This window comes from Amblyomma maculatum, chromosome 6, assembly GCF_055883805.1.
Source record: "Amblyomma maculatum isolate TAMU_Amacu chromosome 6, ASM5588380v1, whole genome shotgun sequence".
NCBI lineage: Eukaryota > Metazoa > Arthropoda > Arachnida > Ixodida > Ixodidae > Amblyomma > Amblyomma maculatum.
This window is the reverse complement of record NC_139349.1, coordinates 140,798,879-140,813,270: the sequence shown is the minus strand read 5'-3', so window position 1 is coordinate 140,813,270 and position 14,392 is coordinate 140,798,879. Positions and strand designations below refer to the sequence as shown.

At 50.1% G+C, this 14,392-nt stretch overlaps 1 protein-coding gene across 1 annotated transcript; it reads left to right on the top strand.

Moving 5' to 3' along the window:
• Nucleotides 1-295: 295 nt before the first annotated feature.
• LOC146186899 (uncharacterized) lies at nt 296-7,335 on the top strand. Its single transcript, XM_084608140.1, has 3 exons — nt 296-1,907; nt 2,778-2,921; nt 7,196-7,335. Exons 1-3 carry the CDS (start codon nt 296-298, stop codon nt 7,333-7,335), a joined length of 1,896 nt encoding a protein of 631 aa, XP_084464266.1.
• The last annotated feature ends 7,057 nt before the right edge of the window (nt 7,336-14,392 follow it).

Here is a 14,392-nt window from a genome sequence, read left to right as displayed (position 1 = left end):
CGCCGAAGACGAGGACGTCAACGAGCAGCGATACGAGCGACACAGAAGCTTGCAAGCGCAAGTGAACGCGACCGTCGACGGACGCGAGAGGAGCCCTCGAGTAGCGACAACAGCGGACGACTTCAAGCGGCGCCACTGTGACGATCGAGCCATTCCAGTCCGAAAAGAGGACCCGGCGGGCAGCACAGAGTGAGTTCCCTGGTCCCTTTGTTTTCTTGGCGTTCACTGTTTGATGTGGCTGGTGTAGTTAATGCTGACCAGATTTAGGCATCTTAACCCCGACAAGGCACTGACAATGGATAGTGACGGTGACGGGGGGGACGGTGGCGACAAGGGCAGCACTGAGGCGCCGAGACCTCAGTGTGGCCGAAACATTGACAAGGAGTTAGAGTTGTATGAAAAGAAGATAAGGGCTTTAGAGCTCCAGATGCAACTCATGCTGGCTAACGGGCAAAGTGCGGCGCCTTCGGAGAACGATCGTCTGAGGCAGTACGCTAAGCTACTCGCCGGCGCGTTCCCCAAATTACCAGCGGATGGTGAAGTGCCGGTCTGGTTTGAGTCGGTGGAATGCTCGCTCGAGGCTTACAGCGTTCCGAAGGAACACTGGGCGCAACTCGTGTTCCCGATGCTGGCCGAGCGAGTGACCTACTTGTCAACTCGGTTCACCGCCGAGCAGCACCGGGACTACGACAAGCTGAAGGCGGTGGTCCTAGAGGAGCTAAAACTTTCAGCTGCAGAGTACAAAAGGCGGTTTTCTGGGGCCACCAAGCGCCGCGAAGAAACCTGGAAGGCATTTGTCACCCGCCTCCAGAGTTATCTAAATTTTTATTTAAAGTCTCGATGCGTGTCATCATTCGATGAACTTGTAAGGCTATTGGTAGCCGATCAGCTCAAGACGGGGCTCTCAGAGGAAGCCAACAAATATGTAAAGCTGCGCGAAGGAGAGAAGTGGCTGAATGCGGACGAGATAGCCGCGCTGCTACAAACATATGAGGAAGCCGCTGGAAAGGGCAGCGCTCAGAGGAAAGACGACAGCTTTAAATCCCCTGACACGCGTCCAAGGGCCAGAACCGATTCCACACCTTTGCAGAATTCAGGGTCGGAGCGAGCAGAGAGAACTGGAGGCAGGACAGGGGGAGAAAGGAAAAGGCTATCGCGATCGAGTGGCTGTTTCCGATGCGGGAGCTGGAGACATTCTGTTGCGAACTGCCCATACAGTGGCGAGAACCCAGCCGACAAGCGAAATGATCCGCCACGCGAGGATAAGTTAACGGCACGCGTGTCGACCCACGATGAGCAAACCACGCGTCCTGCGCTCAGGGACATTAAACTCAGCTGTCGGGAAGCTGTTATCAGCGCCATGGTAGATACTGGCGCTGACATCACTGTCTTGCGTGAGAGCATGGTGCCTGAGGAGTTTGTAACCGCACATGGGACAATTGATCTCATTTCAGCTTTCGGAGAGAAGGTAGAGGCGAAGCTGGCCATCGTTCCGTTGAGTCTTTATCGTGGTACTTCGTTAATCGAAGGTGTGGAAGATTCGACACCGGTGTTGTGTGCGCTCACCAATAAGCTAACGCATACAGACTGCCTAATCTCCGCAGACACCTGGGAACAGCTGCAGGACTCGGTCGAAACTGGCAGCGATGGTCGCGTGCAGGCAGTGATAACGGTGCCGGCACCGGATGGAAAACCAGATGAATTAGGGCTAGACGCTGGCGCGGAGCCCGTCTTAGTGTCAGAGAATGAATTGCTGCCAGATCAGACAGTTGTCATTAATGCGGTGGAGAAATCACAAAATGACGACGTGATTACTGAGCGTAGCGGGGTGCAGAGGTTTCGGGAGGAGCAGCACGAGGATGAGACCCTGCATCAGGCCTGGCAGAGTGCTAGGCAAGGGAAGGCTGGCATGTCAATTGTAGAGGGAGTCTTGTATCATAGAGACCAGGTGTTAGGTCAGGGGGTGCAGCAGTTAGTACTGCCAAAATCACGGCGCGAGGCCGCAGTGAGCCTGGCACATGAGTCCTATTGGGGCGGACACCTCGGCTTTCGGAAGACTAAAGCTCGCCTAAAGTTGAGTTTCTATTGGCCTGGCATGGAGACGGACATACGAAAACACTGCGACAGCTGCCACAGTTGTCAAGTTCGGTCTGACCGCCGGCAAACCGACAGGGTACCGATAACGCCTCTCACACGCCCAAAGTTCCCGTTCCAAAAGGTTAACGTAGACATCATAGGACCGATTGAGCCACCGTCTGGCCGCGGGCATCGGTATGCGCTTTGCATAATCGATCTGTGCACGCGTTGGCCAGAAGTAGTCTGCCTCAAATCGTTGTCCGCGAAAGCAACTTGCGACGCGCTGCTTTCAGTGTTCAGCCGGACAGGGGTTCCCGAGGTGATATGCTCAGATTGCGGTACGAACTTTACGGCCGCATTCACGAAGGAGTTCTTAGGAAGACTAGGCTGCTCCCCACGCTTTTCCGCTCCCAACCATCCAGAGAGCAATGGGGCCGTGGAGAGATGGAATAGAGTCTTTAAGACCATGCTCTCGCATGTAATTGAGAAGGAGAGTAAGAACTGGGACAAATTTATCCCTTTTCTCCTGTGGGCCTATCGGGAGGTACCACACGACACCACCGGCGTGTCGCCATTTAGAATGCTTTACGGTCGTGACCCAGCAGGACCACTTAGCATTTTGAAACAGACCTGGGCAGGGGATATCGAGGTACCTGGGGAACTAGCGGATGCCCCCACTGACTATTTGAAAAATCTTAAAGCTCAGCTCGAGATGGCGACCGACATCGCGGAGCTAACTACAAGCAAACAGCAAGAGGCGTACGCGTCTCACTACAACAAGCACGCGATGGTGAAGACGTTTCGGGAAGGGGAGGCGGTTCTCGTCTTTGATGACAAGAGGCCAGGTAAATTGTACCCGAAGTGGCTCGGACCGGCGGTAGTGACGAAGAGATACCGTGAGCACTCGTACTATGTACAGATGAGTGACGGTCGCCGCATGCTAGTGCATGCAAATAAGCTGCGTCCCTACATCAGCAGAGTAGGTTCAGTGAGCGTCATATTTCAAGACGACAGCGACTTTGGGGAAGTGGAGTATACTCCGCGGGCATTGAACTCCGAGGAGAGCAGTGTAATGCTGACGCCGGATAAAACCAGTCACTTAGACGGGAACGCAGCAGCGCTGGTGCGTGCCACGTTCAGGCAGCACCAGGAATTATTCGAGGATAAACCTTCCATAGCGCGCGTGGGCGAACACAGCATAAAGCTTGTGGAAGGGGCAACTCCCAAGCGAGGCCACCCTTACAGAATCCCAGAGGCATTAAAATCTGAGGTAACGAGGCAAATTGAGGAACTTCTCGAGCAGGGCCTTATCTATCCGTGTAAAAGCCCTTTCGCGCATCCAATCGTGTGTGTTCCCAAAAAGAGCGGGTCGGTACGCTTATGCATCGACTACCGTGCGCTGAATGCGGTGACCGAAACGGATGCTTTCCCAATGGGTTGTCCCCAGGAGCTGATCATGCGTGTCGGGGCAGCAAAGTTCATAACCCTTTTGGACCTTAGGCGCGGCTACTGGCAGGTGCCACTGGCCGAGAACTCTCAGCTTCCGACGGCTTTCATTTCCCATCTAGGGCAGTTCGCATGGCGAGTGATGCCGTTTGGGTTGAAAAACGCGGCGGCAACGTTCCAAAGGAACATGAACGAATTACTAGCAGGGCAGGAGGAATACGCTTGTGCCTATTTAGATGACATCGCCGTATTCAGCCAATCGCTCGAATCGCACATTGGTCATTTGCACCGTGTGTTTTCCACATTGGAGGGGGTGGGCCTGCACGCTAGTTGGGAAAAGTGCCAGATAGCACTTCCCTCAATCAACTACTTGGGGCATGTGGTTGGATCAGGACGACATGGCCCGGCTAAAGAAAAACTTGAGGCCATTGAAGGCCTTCAAGTCCCTACGACAAAGAAAGAGCTGAGGAGCACTCTTGGGCTGTGCGGATACTACCGTAGCTATGTTCCAAATTTTGCAGCAATCGCGCTGCCACTGACCCGCCTAACGGGGAAAGGCGTGCCGAATAAGATACCGTGGCCAGATGATGCCGACAAAGCCTTTAGCGCCTTGAAGGAAGCTCTATGCAAGGCTGTTTCGCTGACCACTCCAGACCCGCGAAAGCCGTATCTGCTTTTTACGGACGCGTCGGCAGTAGCGGCCGGTGCCTGTTTGGCGCAGCTTTGTGACGACGGCACGGAGGCGCCCATAGCCTTCGCCAGTCACAAATTCACCCCAGTACAAATGCGATGGGCTGCAATCGAGAGGGAGGCTTACGCTGTAATATGGGCGTTGAAGAAGTTTGAGACATGGGTGTTCGCCGCCACCGTAACCGTCGTCACTGATCACAATCCTCTCTCATTCCTAACGAGTAGTGTGCCCCAAAGCGCAAAGCTTACACGCTGGGCTCTTGCGCTCCAGCGCTATAATGTTGCCATTGAGCATCGCCGAGGAGTCGATCACGCTAACGCAGATGCCTTGTCCAGAATTCCCAACGCTTGTTGGAACGGACCACCGGCTGACATCCCGCAGTGACCGCTGGGGACAGTGGGCCAGGGAATGGTGCGCGAGCAACAAACTGGAATCGTCGGATTCGAAATGTGCACGCCAAGGCCGAACTCAGTGACACTGTGAACCATCTGTGTGTGTTTATTTCTTTTCGCATGATGTGTTTGTGGATGTATGTGATGAAGGGTCGCGCAGCCATGCTTACCGGCTTCCATAGCTGGCGTGAGCTTCAGGACTCAACCGCCACTTGCCGAACCTTTTTCTTGTTGTTTTGTCTCGGCTTATCTTTCAATAGATCACCCGAGTCTTGGGGGGAAGGTGTAAGGTCCGGCGCGTTGCCGTTTGTATTTTTGAGCATCCTTGACTGGGAAGGAATGTCTCGGCGGGGTGCCGTGGTGCGAACTGCGCGTCTGGTCTGTTTTCAAACACTTCCTAGAAGGAGACTATTAGTTCAAGAATCAAGAGCGCAGGCTCCTCGTTCGGACCCCGCCACACGTGTCCCTTTGTTACGGGAGACGGGAGAGACCCTCCGCTTCCCTCGAGCCGGACCTCATTAACGCGGCCCCCCGTGGTCCCGTCGCCCGAGTGAGATCGGCCGGGGGCCATAAATCCCGCGAGAGGGGTCTGGCTTTCGTCCCGCTGCATAACGTGTAGCTTGCTAGTACACGACTGTCAGTAAGCGAAACGGTCGGACAGGCTGCGACGAGTGGCCCCCATACGCGGGGAAGAGTGTGTTACTGTGTTACTGTGTTTTAATGTTTTTACGTGTGGAAAGGGGCGCGCTCTCGGCTCACCTCTGGAGCGCGGGACGGGCCCCGAGTGTCTTTTTGCTGGAGCTACTCCTTGCGTTGGGACGCTCGCGCTGGCGAGCGCCTGGAGTAGCTAGGAGTTGCTTTGGAGCTGGGGCAAGAGGCGCCAGCTCGACTGCGGGGACGCGGAGTCCCTTGTCGCTCTGTTTAGCGGTCGGCGCGGCCGACCACGGCTAGTTTTCCTTTGTGAATATAACTCTTGTACCTCTTATTCTTTTGTATAAAGTTCTCCGGTTGTTTATCAAGTTGCTCCACCAACTTACTGGCTTGCTCCACCATCCAGTCACCCATCACATCCGAACCAAAAACTTTACTAGTACACTCAGTAAAAGCCATGCCACAACATGTGACAATAAATTCCCGGGAAGCCCCCTACACTCTACCATGTTACATGGGCGTGTCAAAAAACACCGCGCGCCAATAAACACCACACCAACACCAGAGCAGTGGGAGGTTGCATTGTCCTGCTCGAAGCCTGATGACCAGCTCAAACTGATCGACAGAGCGCGCAAGACGGCAAAGGCCACTGGTGCCCTGGACTGAGGGCCCCACCCAAGTCGGGAGAATTTCCTTTGGCGAAATAAAGATTTTCATTCAGTCATTCCTGCACTGGTACTTTGCTGCTGGAGCGATTAAGTGAAAAAACATAAGATTAGTCTTTCCCAGTTAGTTTTCGAAAACCATAAATATACTCCAGACTAGGCCACGTAACTCACTACAACCAACCGTTGGTTTAAGGGGATAGAAAATCTTGTCTCTTTCGAAGCTTAGTTACATTTAGCTGGCACATTAGGTAAGTTTTTTACGCTCTGAAAATATAAGAGTGCTATTTGTGCAAAAAAAAAGCTGGCCGTATCACTTGGAAAGCAATAGTCGCAGGCAATTCCCCTGTGTCTAAAATGAACATGAAATCGGAGGGGTGTAATTCATTTTCATCACATATAACCCCCCATCCTGTGTCGAATCAGTGACAACGATCGTAAGCAAAATCGCGGGATCGGCGATCAGTCTACCCCTTTGATATAATACTCAGCAACAAGCCGCGTTGCTGTATATAGCTTCGTTTACAATTGTTTAGGCTGTGAAAACGCCTTCTCAAGAAATAATGACCTGACCGCTCACACAACACGCGAACCAGTCTTTTTATAGCCTACATGGCGTAAGCGGCCCTGAAACCTTATGCTTGATTGGTCAAGGGCTGATTCATACAGAATCGCATGTTGAGATTTCGAGAAAAGCAGGCCTAATAGCGGTAAACGTTTAGGCACACAAAATACATTGAATGTCTACTTTGTACCGCATCTTACGCGTCGAATGTCACTAGGCTAGTTGAGCTTGCGTGTTGCTTCTCATTCTGGAGATGCCACTCGCAATGCAGGTTTGTACAGGTACAAGTAATTTTTGTTTGTCACTGCTGCTGAAAAGTCGACCTGCACTACTTGTGTGTGGTACAAAGGCTAAGGAAATGGCGAAATTGAAAGAGGAATTCCGTAATGAGATCCTGAAGATTAAGGCAGAAGGTTGAAGTGAAGTGAATGCGAACTGCACTTCGGGAACTGTTGAATGACTAGGTTGCATTTATTACTGTGTTCAAATGTTTTTACCTTTCATTTCTCTTTTTTTTTTCTTTCTCTTTAACAATATACAATGATTCTCCTCCATAGCTAGCTGTCGCTACTAATGCTGTCGACGTTTACAGGTGACGAAGCTTGTCAAGCGGTCATTGAAAACCGCTTTTTTTTTTGTCGCCCAAGGCTTTTGTATAACGAAAACTGAATTAAGCTTGACGGCATCTTTATCAGTGAATTTCGTATAGGAGAGTGTCGGCGTGACAAGGCGGCGCAGCCCGGGGCCATCATCGTTCGCTGTATCGTAGACGAGAAAACTAAGGCTAGGGACGGCGACATACGCTGCATTCTTAGCGAGAACGTGCTTGAGTTCCATGCCTGCACATAAGCTTAAAGCACTCCGTACTTTGCCTCTTCGATCTACCTCATGCAAGAGCGCTTATGCGTCACGAGGGATTCTTCAAGAGGCTCGATGCACAACTCCATATGAAGTCCGCCCTTTCGCAACTTGATCCGTGTTGTTAGCCATCCGTTACCAGCAAACCTGATCGTTCTCTGCTCCCAGCCGTGGCAAAAAGAATATTTCCTTTAGGTCAGCTGTGGAGTACGAGTGGCGACGACAAGCCTGGTGCGCGTGTTCATACGAAGGGAGAACACCGGGAACGAGCAATGGGTAAACCAGGAACGGCCAGCGGGGATCTGGCGGAGGGAACGCCATTGGCTCCGGGGCGACGAGCGAAACCTTTCGGGGAGACATAACTAAGTGACGAGGCAAACTGCGCTCACAAAACGCCTCGCAACATATCGCCACTTGGGTATTCGCCAAATTTAGCGCTCTCCCACCTCAGCAGCACTCCCCACTCTGTTTTATTGTGGCGGCACTTCTCGTTCAAATAAGGTAACAAAAATAGAAGCGAAAGCCCCTCATTGTTGGAAAGTAAATTTCTTCACCATATGGAGTTACTAGAATCATCGAGAGGCGTCGATAAGCCTGATGTTTTTGCGTAACTTTAACTCTCGCCGGACGTCTCTTTCCGGCACAATTTCATAATTTTAATATTGGTGCACCAGTACCATAACCTAGTAGGACTTAGCTTGCCTTTATGCTCGCTGTCTCTATCAGCTCCCACAAGTACACACTCCATCAGTAACCAGTTAGTGAAGCAACACTGTATGAAAACAGAAAATGTGTAAACAAATAACGACATAATAAAGCTCACCGAGAAGAAACCTCATTACAGGGTTAGTGCGTAGGTTATTGTGTTTTGCTTTTCTCAAGGAGAAGTAGGGTCATAATGGATTAATTAGCTGTCATTTTTCAGCAGGCTATGGAACTGGCCCTACTTCATAATAAGTGATCATTCCAACTCTTGCTGCACAAGGTATTGTGCAAGCATGACCGCGAAGAGAGGCATGAAGTGTGCCGCGAAGAGAGGCTCTGAGTCCCGCGTGGGGCCACCGCCCACGGACACGTCGTAGGTGCGCCAGGCGTCCAGGTCGGTGATGACGACACCATCGGTGCCCGAGCTCTTGTTCTTGCAGACGCTCAGGCCACCCACCCAGCGGCACCAGGTTACCTCATGCCAGCCGCATTCCGTCCACAACAACAGCGCCCGACGGGGCTCCATCAGGTCCACGGTGAACTTCCAGTCTGACAGCAGAATATGGGGGTCTCGTAGGCATCCGGAGTTGGGTGGTCCAGCTTACAGATACAAAATTCGATGATTGTCCCGTGGCAACAGTAATTGTGATCTCCGGCTATCAGCTTCTACTTTAAGATATTTAGGCTAAAATAAATTCTTGGTTGGCTGTAGTACTGTATTTGGTGGCGAACGTCGGGAAACAATATCCACCCCTGTGGTAATAAAATGTTTATTGAGACTATAGTAGGCCCTCCTTGTATTTACATAGTGGGTCTAACCTTCGCTTTTAACGATTGGTGGTTAGTAATTGTGAGCAATAATACCCACACTAAATTTTAGATTTTAGAAATGGCTGTTTTACTCGGCTTTACAGCGCATAAAGTTTTGGCATCGCCGACACGAAAAACATAAATCAAAGTGCCCATAACAGAATCAAAGCGCGATCCGCCAGGTGGCGTCGCCTAGAAAAGACGGCGGAACACCGACCTCCAGAATCTACCGTCTTAGTGCCAAATCATCGCCCCTGGGACCATCAATCGTCCAGTTCACGTCATTTGGCAAGTAGCCAGGTTTATTCTGACTCCTCATGGGCCGAATTTGATCCCTTGGTTGCTAAGAACCGACAATCTGTAGGTTTTGATGATGTCCGAGGCTCGCTAAGCCTTGCCACGGACCTCGATTGTGTTACCACGGCAACGGCACGATTGTCGGAGCTGCCACGTGCCACCGATGAATTTCCTGCACACGTACGTGCCCACGCTGCTGGACCACGCGCTGATGTCTCCGACGACGCCGAAGCACGCGCTCATGCCGCCGAAGATGCGTCTGACTGGATTACCCCCAAAAGGAAAGTCAAACCAAAGCTTCTGGTGACACCTTTCTTAACATAGAAAACTGTCGTAATAAGGGCACCAAGTACGTTCAATATCTCCCAGGTAAAGCCCTACGAACTTCTTCACGCCATGGCCTCAGCAGCAGACTTGGCGCCAGATGAGCGTCAGGCTCTGACTGTGCAAATCAATCACCACTAGAATGCCATCCTTCTGAAGACCACCAACGAATTCACTGCCCGAACGTTAGCAGCAGTTACCTCCTTATTCATTCAAACCAAAACTCATACTATCCAATCTTACGTGGCGGCCCCCCTGGTTTCGTGCTGAGGCGTAATTCATGGAATTGAGAAAGGTCTTTCAGAAACCGAACTTTTAGAAAGCCTTGAATCGTGGCATGCGACGATCCTGTCCGCTCGTATGATGGGAGAGACTGAGTCAGAACTAATCACGTGTGAAGGCATCCATGTACCACGACAAATTCTGTTCCCCACGTCTTGTACAGATGCAAGCCTGAAAGGCCCAATGCTTTGAAATACAGCAGGTGCCGTGAATATGGACATCGGTCGCTGAACTGCCCTCACCCTCCGACATATCCACCCACCCTGCCCTCACCCTCCGCCCCACCTGCTCAGCCCAGCTGAACCAAAAAGATGAACCACATCGCTGTTCTGCCTATTGCTTCCAATGCGGTGGAACCCACCTTACCTTTGACCAGACCTGCCCTGTACAGAAACAAGACCAAAAATAGCCACAGAGCTGCATATCACCGAAGGAAGATCCCCAGGAAACAACTGGAACCTTCCGACCAAGAACAGAAGAAGCCGTCTAATTCCCGGCATCACATTACAAATCGACTATCGACTACACGACAAACGTGGTCAGGTCACCCTGGCAACCCCACCACCCTCCAAGCCGCGATGACTTCCCCCGCTATCATCGGCAAATCAGGAGACTGCACAATCCTCGGACCAATTCCTGGCATGTAGAAGTCCAGGAACAGCCAGCTGCCCCACGTCAGCTTCTCAAGCCAGCTACACTCCCACCACCCGGTAAGCTAAGCCTGCCACTTCCCATATCCCCTCCCAAACCTTTCTCTTACACATCTGTTTCCACACCAGTTATCACATCTGAAAATTATATGCGCCACATAAAAGATCGGAATGACCCTATAATCAAAATGGCAGACAAAATTTCCGTCATTCGCCAAGCATTCGAAGTCAAGCATTCCCTCCTGAGTAATCTTCTGCAGGATGACGAAGGCATGGAATTCCTAACTCTTTCTCTCAAATGGCCCCGTCCAGCAACATCCACGGAAGGAACTGCTGTATCCTCATCTGCCGCCCCCCCCCCCCCCGAGAAGCGTGCTAACGTAGCTTAAGAATGGCTGTGAACAGTAACATGCACATTGTACAGTGGAATAGCAGAAACTTCAGTACCAATCGAGCCCGTTTTATCCAATGGTTCCTGACTTTACCTTCGCTGCCCCATATCACTCTCAATAATCGCTTGCTATTAAAGGTATTCAGGGCTACCGTGCTCTGCATGCAGCACATAACAGCAATTGTTCCCCGTTAGTGAGCACTTATATTCGTCGGGACTTACGTTTTGAAACCCTCGACGTGCCCTCCGGTCTTGAACGTCACCTCATTGCGTTTACACTGTATTCTGATAACTCATCTCGCCCTTTGTTCATTCTCAATTTTTATAACCCCCCTACAGAGTACACGCTTTTCAAACCACTCATGCACTTTTCTTCAAAATTGTTTCGAAACTCCGACTTCTTGATGGGTGGGGACTTTAATGCCCCGCACGTTATTTGGGGTTACCCACGCACCTTTCGACCTGGCCGCATACTCATCGACACATTAAACGGAGCTCAAATAACTGTTTATAACACTCCAAATTTCATTACTCTGGAGAGTTACAGGCATCAACAATCCACCATGCCAGACCTCATAGTGGGCCGTGGACTGTGAGATGTCACCTGGCAGGTTACAGATGAAAAACTGCTCAGTGACCACTACATTATTCAAATCACTATCCCTAGCTGCACCCGTCCGCGTAAACGTAAAATTTCCCACACAATCTGGAATACATTTCGCACTATTCGTGACATCTTTTATACTTCTGGCAGTCTTCAGAGCTGGTCGAAAGCCCTCAAACAGGCCCAGAAACAAGCTACGCAGGACAGTTCCACTTCAGCTCCTCAGATAATCCGGACCCTTGCCTTGTACGCATCTGGAAGAGGCGGAAACGACTCTTGCGCACCTCAGCCCAACAATTCTCGCCTGTCTCAGCATCTAACCGAATTGGCGCGACAGGTTAAAGAACACTGCGTTGCACTTGACACAAATCAATGAAACAAAACTTGTAACGCCATCAAAGGCACGCTAAATCAAAAAAGAATCTGGCGCTTACTTAGATAACTCCTCAGGCCTCAACCGGCTCCTGTTGCCACTCTCGAGAAGCACTATTCGCTACTAGGAGCGGATGCCTTAACAACCCAACTCCGCGATCTCCACATTCCTCCTCCCCTGCCTAGTCTTTATCCTCCGTACACTGGTGCTTCCAATACAGAACTCGATGAGCCGTTTACTCTCTGGGATCTTGACTGGGCGCTAGAACAGCTAAAGCGGAAGTCTGTCTCAGGTTAGGACTAGATTACGTACTCACTTATTCAAAATCTCTCTGACAAGGACAAACAACATTTTCCGAGCATTATAAACTTACAATGGGAAGGCAGCACCCTTTCAGCATCTTGGAAACAATCACTTATAACCCTACTGCCAAAACCAGGCAAGAAACCTGCGCTTCAAAACTTCCGCACAGTTTTTCTAACATCTTGCCTGGGAAAGACCACGGAACGTATGGTGCTCAATCGGCTCGAGGCTCATCTTGAATCCACAGATTTCTCTCTCCCTCAACAAATTGGCTTCCGAAAAGGAGTGTCTACTCAGGATTTTTTTTTCTCCTCATGGACTAATTTGATCGTCCGCCCTCTTCCCAGATCCAAGCCACAGTGGCCCTTGATGTCGCCACTAATCTGTCGCCAAAGACATTAAATTGAGCTTGAACTTCATATATTGTATAAGGCTGCCCTTAACATCCCTGTACATACGTCCACGGAGTGCCTATATTCAACAGGGCGGTTCTTGTCCTTGGGAGAACTCACACAGAAACATCGAGACCGGCAAATGGCACGCCTTTCAAGCACCAAGCAAGAAGATTGGATGCTTCAACAAGTTGCACTCAAACCTATCGACCTCCCTATCATTACCCCTCCTTCCCCGCTCCCAGATTACTTAAGAGTAACCCCCATTCCAAAAAACGTTGCACCCGATACTAACCCAGGCAGACTTCTGCTCGCGTTTCCAATCATGTTCATCATATTGATTCCACGATCGTCTACACAGATGCATCATTTACTGACGTCAGAGCAGCTGCTTACTCAATTGAGAGCTTGAGCGAGGTAGTGACGCATACCCTCGGTCCTTACATAGATCCTCCTCCCACAGCGACTCTCGAGACCCTACCAATAGTTTCCAGTATTCAAGACCTCGCACAAGCACCCCCTAACCCTTCAGGACATACGAGGGGTACCCAAATGAAACCGAAGTGATTTTTTGGTGAGCAGCGCTTTCATAGTACTGTGCTTTGCCGCTAGGAGCGCATAGAGTGAACATTCCAGAGTCAGTCAGCCGAGTGGCATCGCTGAAGGTTAGACATACTAGCTTCGGCAGAGTTTATAGTGACAACTGTTTTCTGTGAGTGTCGTTTTTGCAATGGCTGATTTTCGTGAACAGTATGTGACGGTGAAATTGTGCTTTGTTCGGGTAAAATGGAACAGCAACTCTTGAAATATTAGTCCACAAGGATGATGCTATGGGAAAAATTCAAGTGTTTGAGTCGCTCTCATATTTCCAAATTGGTGAAATGTCAATTGATGACCAACCTCGTTCTGGTAATCCTTCCACGGCCTGAACACATGAAAATGTTGAAAAAATTTGTGCAATCATCAATATGTGACCGAAAAGTATATGACCCCTGTTTCTCACCGCCCATACTCACCGGACCTTGTCCCGTGTGACTTTTTTGTTTCCGAGAATGAAAAAAATACATGAAAGAAAAGCGTTTTACTGATGAAGTAGAGGCAAAGAAAAAAACAACGCAGGCGATGTCAGTCATCACAAAAGATGAATTTAAGCAATTTTTTTTAAAAGTGGAATGAAAGATTAGATATGTGTATTAGTGCAAGTGGAGAGCAATTTGAAGAGGATTGAAGTTTTGTGCTTAAAATATTGAATAAATAGGCGCAAAAAAATAAGTTCGGTTTATTTTGGGTACCCCCTCGTACAATATACCCTTATTTAGTACAGGCTATACACGCCATTCACACGGGTCGCATTCCTGAAGAACTGCAAGATGATCTACACAGAGCTCTCACCAAACTACGTCCCAACACTATCACACTGAGGAGAATTCCTGGTCACGCTGGAGTCCCAGGCAGTGAGGTAGTCCATCGCCTCGCCCGCGAACTTCAGCATCGGGCGCCTGGGATTCCCTACCCTTATCCACCAACGTGGGACGCTACTCCTCACTACAAAAAAGAAATCAACACTCACTATGAAAACATTAGGGAAACTCTTCGTACATATACTCTTCCTGATAAATCCCTCACTACCACGCAAATACGCATAGTTAGGCGGATACAACTAAATACAATCCTTACTCCTGTGCGATCATTTCTATACCGAATCAGACATTCCCCCACAGGCCCAAATTCTTCTGAACATTATGCAAACTTAGAACACTGCACGTTTCCTGCCCTGTTGCAATACACTCACCTCACTTTCCACACCCTCCTCCCCCAACCTGGCGGGCTTGGTTAGCCTCTGACGAGCTGAAGAACCAGTTGGCCGTGATGACTCTGGCCCAGGACATTTTCGACGCTTTATAGTGCGTTGAATAA

Coding starts and splice junctions, on each gene's coding strand:
- LOC146186899 (XM_084608140.1), top strand. CDS start 296: ATGGATAGTGACGGTGACGGGGGGGACGGTGGCGACAAGGGCAGCACT. Junction 1,908..2,777: donor TGCTAGGCAAGGGAAGGCTG/GCATGTCAATTG, acceptor AAAATCTTAAAG/CTCAGCTCGAGATGGCGACC. Junction 2,922..7,195: donor CTTTGATGACAAGAGGCCAG/GTAAATTGTACC, acceptor AATTTCGTATAG/GAGAGTGTCGGCGTGACAAG.